We start from the raw sequence: 7,562 nt of genomic DNA, 5'->3' as shown, positions 1-7,562 counted from the left end.
GGGGGACCACGGTGATGACGAGTTCTTCATCGCGGCCGTGGGCGAGGACAGCTTGTTCCCGTCCCTACGATCGGATAGGCAGGGTTTGGTAATCGCCGTGAGTTTTAATCTGAACTTAATATTGACCTCATGGACGGGGAGGGATCGCTTGCGAAGAGCAGAGAACCGAAGAGGTCTGAGGGATGAGGTATAGAATAATTGCTCACGTATAAATATTCCAGCAAAATACAATCATACCATAATTTTTTTTTGACTATTGAACTATTGCCCGGATGCAATTTTCCATTTTATTTGAAAACCGGTATATTTAACTATAGAATTGTGGGAACCGGATAATTTTAGCCCTCTGGTATTGAAGAATTTTATGTTTTCAGTAAAAACAAAGATTTTCTCTTTTCTTTATATCTATATAGGCAGAATTGGATATGTACCGTTAAAAGAACCAATGTTTGGATATATACCATCAAAAGAACTAGTTGTAGATATATACCATTAAAAGATTGCAACTCTTAGCAACTTACCATTTCTGTTAAACCAACGTTAAATGTGACCATTGTACTCCTTGTTGATAAATCATTTGAGCAGCAGTGTAGCTGCACTTCAGCTCCCCATTTCAACAGCATTATGAGAGGATATAAGAGGTTTTTGGTACATTCAACACAACAAGGTTTTGGTACATTCTAACACAACATCTTTGCCAACATATAACACACCTTTTGAACAGCATATAATCAAAGTTTGCTGTCATTTCAATACCAAACTGCAGCAGGCAGCTAATTCTTTCAAGTTCATGACAAGTACCACAATCTCACAAAAGTGTTGCATAGCAGTGCCATATACATACATATAGTTGCACAAAAGACCATACTAGCACAGCTATGTTCACACTCAACATTGATGCATCTAAATCAATTACTGGATTATCAACATTTTTGAAGTACCTCCACTCTTCATCTGCCCCAGCTAGTTCATCTCCATTAGGATCACATCCAACATTGATGAAGTGCTCCTTCTCTTCCTCTTCATCCATTGGTGGCCCTGCAGTTGATTCCCCATATTCAGGTACTTCTGCCCATGTAAATCCTCCACCTGGCACCTCCAAATCAGTGTCCATTGCAGCCGGGATCACCTCCTCTCCTATGTTCACTGCAGTAGGCATCTCATCCTCTCCTATGCTCACTGCAGTAGGCATCTCATCCTCTCCTATGCTCACTGCAGTACGCATATCCTCTTCCCTTGTGCTCATATCTGCCCACAACCATGAACAACTTCACTATGCTATATGCCCTTAACAAATCAAGAAATTGTGCATCTGAATTCAACTTGCATGTCAGATTCCCCCCTGCTAGAACCCAAAAATTTGCCTTCTGGTCGCTACCTCATTTAAATTCTGAAGTAATATCTGTCTCCAAGTCAATGATTGAGTAGGCTTCTGAATCAACAACATAGCTTAGTAGCCTACCCCGATTGTACTCCTTTCTACCATCCTGTATAGTGAAGTAAGAATTGACTGTGACCTCTACTCGACACGCACTCTTTGGATCAATCCTGCAATATTCAAGGTCGTAATTACTCATTTATTCCATTCGCAAAGCAATCTGTTCGTCCCAACCCCCCTCCCAAACCAGCAAACTAGGTACAAATTGCAAGAAATTACAGAGATTCGATAGAGAGAGAGAAAAGGTTGTCAACCTTCCGGAACCTCGTCGGGATCCATATGCCTCAATTCAAGATCGATTTTTCAGCACTGTGTGTAAGAGAGGAAAACCCTAGGGTTAAGAACCATGAAAATAGGGAGGAAGAAGAAGATGGGCATACATACTGTGAATGCGAGGAGGCACTCGTCACTTACCAGTTGCGCGGGGAGCGTGCCGCCGGGCCGGCCGCCGGCGGGACGGGCTGCTGGTCGCCGCCCCCTCCTTTTCTCGCAAGCGCACCTGTGCGGAGGGGGAGGTGTCGGGCTCCAAAAGAAGAAGGTTTTTTTATCCATGCCATTACAATTTTCTAACTTCTGAGATACGCCATTATAATTCACCTATTTTGAAACTTACCATTACAATCCTTCGTTTCTTTGAATCGTGCCATTTTATACGTCTTTGATGCCCTTGGACCCACCTGCAGACTCTCGTATTTTGGTATGGCCCAAAATACCCCTGTTGCTTCTCTCCCTTCAACTCACTGACGTGTGGGCCCCACACGTCAGTTTCTTCTTCAACCTCTGGCCTCCGCCCCACACGGCTCACTTCAGCCCTCCCCCGCCGCTGCCAGTGGCCTGCTCCCCTTCGCCCTCACCCCCCTCCCCAGCGAGCTCCTCCCGCCGTTGGCGGCCTGCTCCCCCTAGGGCGAGCTCCTCCCTGGCCTGGCTTCGCGCGGGCAGGCCGTCGCCGCGCCCTCGGGCGGGCTTGCCGACGCCGCGCGAGGAGGCCAGTTGCGCGGGCTTGCCGCCACCGGCGGCCTGCTCCCCTCCGCCCTCCCCCTCCGGCGTGAGGAAGGCCGCGCACGCGAGGAGTTAGCCAGGGAGCTACAGGTGCGCCTGGATCGGGGTCGGGCGGTTCACGAGGATGAGATCCTGGGCGCCCTGGGTGGCAAGGAGCTGGAGGCAGCACGGTAGCTCGTCTCGGTGCGCGGCCATGGGGGTGGCCGTGAGGTGGACGCGGCGGAAGGGGGTCCGGGTGCCTGGCGAGGGCGTGGGACACGACGGCGGGGATGCGGGCGGCGGCGGCGTCGGCGGGGAGCAGGTGGGCATCCACGAGGAGGAGCGGCGCCGAGCGCAAGATGCCGGCCCAGCGCTTGGAGAGCGAGGTGGTTCGCGTGGCGTCCGTGGCAGGGAGGCGGCCACGGCGACGGGCCCACGCGAGGGTGGCGGCGTCCCTGGTGGGATACAGCCACGACGGCGTGCAGTGGAGGGGCTCTCCCGGCGGGGAGCAGTCCTGCGGCGGCAGGGGGGCGGAGGTGAGTAGCGCATGGTGGAAAAGAGGAAGAAGGTTGAAGAAGAAGCTGACGTGTGGGCTCCACACGTCAGTGAGTGTAGGCAGGGAAGTAGCAGGGGTTGTTGGGGTCACCACCTTCGGTCAGATCGACGGAGGAACGCGAAGACATCGAGTCAAGGGCGAGCCGAAGGTCTACCAGCAGAAGGTGACACATCTTCGCGTGTCTTCGGGTCAGGAAGCGAAGATGGTGCACCCGGAGGACTAAAGCTGACGCCAGGAGCTACCGCGGAGGTGTTCCGTCTTCGCCGTTCCACGAGCAAGAAGACGGAGAGGAGCGAAGACTTGGTGACACGAGTCTCGCAGAGTACTTAGCAGCGGGTCCGGGAGCTTCGTCGGATGCGGCGAAGATGCCGGGGTCGGCGTGGGTCCCGCTGCTGAGCTGTGGCGCACTCAAGTTGTAATGGGCAAATTACGCTCGCATCTAGGAATATTCTAGGAATATTACTGTTGTAGGGGTGCAATAGAGTAATTGTACATTAAAGTTGTAACGCCACCTATAAATACCCTGTGTAATGTTCATTGAAGGGGATCTGGGAAATGAAGAAAGAGCACTTTATTACTTGACTTCCGTGTCGCCCATTACTGTTGTTGTGTTCGTCCGTTCCGGAGACACTCTCCACCAACAGTTTGGCGCCCACCCGTCGGTTCGATACACCACATGGCGGCAACGAAGAAGAGAGGGACCACCGGAGCCACTTCGGAGGAAACGACGATGACAACGCCCTCGCAGGGCGAAGCAGCAGCAACACAGGCGAACGGGGCTAGCAGCGACGGCGTCTCCGTCGAAGCCCTCGTAGATGGCCAGCTTGAAATCAACCTTCTGGACATCGGCGTCACAGCCGAAGACATCGCTGTGATACGTCGCATCGACGCTCGCATCGAAGAGGCACGAAGGGTTCAACAGCAGGCATTGGAATCCGGACCGTCGGAGCCACAAGTGATGACAAGGGCGAAGGGGAAGCAGACCATGCTCACCGAAGCAGAGCGTCAAGAGCAGTACAACAAGCTGAAGGAGGAGGAGCTTCGCTGCAAGGCGATGCAGGAGAAGCTCCGTGCCCAGAGGCTGCAGCTGGAGCAATTGCAGGCTCCACCAAGACCACCCCAGAGGGAGGCAGTCGTCGCCAACTTGCGACAGCAAGAACCACCAAGGTCCCGCCAGGAGTTCGTGCCGGTCGAAGAGATCTCTGACCATTCTGAGTCAGACGGCGAAGAGTGTTACCGAAGAAGCCATCACAGGATATCGCCATTGTCCGAAGAGCTGGAGGAGGTACAGTGGCCTCACCGTCTTAACCCAGCAATATTGCCTCAGTTCGATAGGGAGTCAGACCCCGAAGAGTTCCTCCTCAAGTACGAAGCCACCATCGAAGCATCAGGAGGAGGCAACGCATGCAAGGCAAAGGCGCCTGTCCTCGCATTGAAGGGCTTGGCGCAGCGCTGGTATGCAAACACCCCCCCCCCCCGGGAACCATTCTGTCTTGGAAGCAGATCCTCATTGAGTTATGTTCAAGCTTCCGCGCTGTAAGGCCCGATGAAGTCACATCTTGCGACTTCCACGACCTAAGGCAAGGAAGCATGACCTTGCAACAATATCTCCAGAGTGTCATGAAGCTTCGCACAAGAGCACCCAATGTTGCCGACTAGAGCATCATCGATTCGGTGGTGAAGGGGATCAATCTGGGACCATGCGGGGAATACATATCCCGGCATAAGCCAAAGACAGTCACGAAGCTATTCGAGATAATGCAAGAATATTGCATATCCGACCGGGCGAAGAGGAGAAGGCTCGAGGAAAAGAACGAGCAGAAGAAATCGCGAAGCAGCGAGAGGTCCCATTCGAAACCATGGCACGCCGATGAGCCGAGGTAGAAAAGAATAGTGAACAATGTATCTGAAGAGGGACCCCGAGAGGACAGACACCGTCACAAGGGTAAAGGCGAAAGGGACCGACACGAAGAAAGATCCAACCGCGATGATCGTCACCATCGCGAAGACCGACAAAGCAAAGGACGAAGGGACAGCGGTGGTCGAAGGGAGAAAATTCCGTTCTGTTTCTTCCACGGCAAGGACAAAGGCCATTGGACAAACGAGTGCCCTTTCGCAATGGAAAGGAAAGAGGAGTTTGATCGGCAGAATTCCCAGCCAGCAAAACCAGTCAATCATACCTCGCAGATACCGCCTCAGTCTTCGACAACGGCAAATACTTGGGCTCCTACACCAAATTGGCCGGTGTCGTACCCGGTGTTCAATTATAACCCACTGCCATATGCACCATCTCCGCAAAAATCATTTCCAATGCTACCACCACCACCACAGTACAATCAATCATGGTCCAGAAGCTCGACACCGCTTTCTTGCGACACAACAAATTTACCTCCACCGCCAAAACTAGAGCCGGGGCAGATCCCCGAGCGAGCAATCGACACACCTTCGGGCAGCAGGGTCAACATCATCAATGCCATCTCCGGAGGATCCAACGAACCAGTCCATGAGACAAAGAAGCAGCGGAAAGAATATTTCAGAACAGTCTCCCACGTCAGCGAAGGCCGATGCTTCCGGACAACGTGGTCGCATGTCCCAATAACTTTCATGCAGGCAGACCTTCGACTGCAGCACTACCCACATAATGACCCCCTCGTCATAAGGGCGAACATTGGCAAAAATTCAGTGCACTTTGCGGGGAATGATGTAGGGAGAATCTTGGTGGACAACGGGAGTTCTGCAGATATCCTCGTCTGGCAGTGTTTCGTCAAAATGGGGTTGCCAATGTTCGGAAGTCACAGTATCCACTCATTGGGTTCGGAGGCAAGAGAATCGAAGCTCTTGGAAAGATAGAGCTCAACGTAACATTTGGCGAAGGTGCAGGACAGAGAACTGAAGCAATCACCTTCGACGTGGTCGACATCAACTATTCCTACAACGCAATCTTTGGTCGCAACACCTTGGTCAAATTCGCAGCAGTAATCCATCAGTCGTACCTATGCATGAAGCTACCCATGGCCGGAGGAATTATCACAGTCTTCGGAAACCAAGAAGAAGCAAGAAGGTGCGAGGACAACGCATCAACCTCAGACAAGAACGTCCATGTCATTGAAGCACCAAATGAGGTCAATGATGGTGAAAACTGCGAAGAGCCTGAGAAGTTAGGGGGTGTATCCCCAGCGGAACATACGAAGAAGGTGCCCCTGTGCGAGGATGTGCCTGATCAAATGGTGATCATCGGAAAAGGGCTTGAAGAGGCCGAAGAGGCCAGGCTTATACAGTTTCTCCGCAACAATCAAGATGTGTTTGCTTGGTCCTCTTCGGATCTGCGAGGGGTCAGTCGAGAAGTCATCGAGCATGAGCTCAGGGTGATTCCGAAGGCGAAACCCGTGAAGCAGGGCCAAAGATCAATGTCCGAAGAGAGGCAGAAAGCGGCTCAAGCCGAGGTACAAAAGTTGCTGGACGCGGGCGTCATTCGCGAAGTCCAGTACCCAGAATGGCTAGCAAACGTTGTAATGGTACCAAAGAAGAACGGGAAGTGGCGAATGTGCATTGACTTCACAATCTTAAACAAGGCGTGCCCAAAGGACGAATACCCACTGCCACGAATTGACACCTTGGTCGATGCAGCAGCTTGTTCAGAGATGCTCAGCATGTTGGACTGTTTCTCAGGTTATCACCAGATATTCATGAACAAGGTGGACGAAGAGAAGACCAGCTTCACTACCCCCTTCGGGACATATTGCTACGTAAGAATGCCGGAGGGCCTCCGCAACGCAGGATGCACTTTCAATAGAATGATCAAGAAGGTACTGGGAGATCAACTTGGGAGGAATATCTCCGCGTATGTCGATGATGTCGTTGTCCAAAGCAAGAGGAGGGAAGACCATATCCAAGATCTTTGCGAAAGATTCGCGAACCTTCGCCGCCATGGCTTGAAACTGAACCCGGAGAAGTGCGTCTTCGGAGTCCGAAGAGGAAAATTATTGGGATGCATGATAACGGAAAGGGGAATAGAGGCAAATCCGGAGAAGATAGAAGCAATCAGGCGGATGAAGCCACCGACCACCAGAAAAGGGGTACAAAAGTTGACGGGCAGGTTGGCTTTGCTAAATCGATTCATATCAAAATCAGCTGAGAAGTGCCTACCATTTTTCAAGGCGCTGAAAGGATCAGGCAACTTCGAATGGGGCGAAGAACAGGCGAAGGCCTTCGAAGACCTCAAACAGTATATCGAGAAGTTGGGGGCGAAGAACAGGCGAAGGCCTTCGAAGACCTCAAACAGTATATCGAGAAGTTGGCTGTCATGTCCAGCCCTTCGGAGAAGGCGGAGTTGTTGTTATACATCTCCACATCAGGCGCAGCCGTCAGTGCCGCCCTTGTCGAAGAGCGTACGGTCGAAGGGGCACTAACCCAGTCGCCCATATACTTCGTCTCCGAAGCCCTAAACGGGTCAAAGAGGTTATACTCAGAAATGGAGAAGATGACATATGCGGTGGTCATGGCATCACGCAAGCTGCGTTACTACTTCCAGAGCCACAAAATCAAGGTTCCAACATCTTTCCCACTTCGGGACATGTTTGAGAACAGAGA

At 52.0% G+C, this 7,562-nt stretch overlaps 1 protein-coding gene across 3 annotated transcripts; it reads right to left on the bottom strand.

Annotated features, from left to right (window-relative positions):
* Window positions 1-728: 728 nt before the first annotated feature.
* On the bottom strand, window positions 729-1,973 carry LOC120701601. Of its 3 annotated transcripts, none has more exons than XM_039985584.1 (4): window positions 1,853-1,973; window positions 1,692-1,747; window positions 1,463-1,548; window positions 729-1,248 (listed from the first exon to the last, which is right to left on the bottom strand). In XM_039985584.1, exons 2-4 carry the CDS (start codon window positions 1,715-1,717, stop codon window positions 809-811), a joined length of 552 nt encoding a protein of 183 aa, XP_039841518.1. In that variant the 5' UTR covers window positions 1,718-1,747; window positions 1,853-1,973; the 3' UTR covers window positions 729-808. The 3 variants fall into 3 exon arrangements, with proteins under 3 accessions (XP_039841518.1, XP_039841519.1, XP_039841517.1); XM_039985585.1 differs by having other exon boundaries at window positions 1,823-1,967; XM_039985583.1 differs by lacking the exons at window positions 1,692-1,747; window positions 1,853-1,973 and having other exon boundaries at window positions 1,463-1,684.
* Between the last annotated feature and the right edge of the window lie 5,589 nt (window positions 1,974-7,562).

The sequence above is a fragment of the Panicum virgatum genome, chromosome 3K, assembly GCF_016808335.1.
Source record: "Panicum virgatum strain AP13 chromosome 3K, P.virgatum_v5, whole genome shotgun sequence".
Taxonomy (NCBI): domain Eukaryota; kingdom Viridiplantae; phylum Streptophyta; class Magnoliopsida; order Poales; family Poaceae; genus Panicum; species Panicum virgatum.
Note: the sequence above shows the minus strand (reverse complement) of the source record. Positions and strands in the feature narration are given on the sequence as shown.

Bases quoted from the DNA above. Each gene is read 5' to 3' on its own strand.
- LOC120701601 (XM_039985583.1), bottom strand. From the start codon at position 1,577: ATGAGTAATTACGACCTTGAATATTGCAGGATTGATCCAAAGAGTGCG. The intron at 1,249-1,462 runs GTAGGCTACTAA...GGTTGTGGGCAG, and splicing joins TAGAAAGGAGTACAATCGGG to ATATGAGCACAAGGGAAGAG.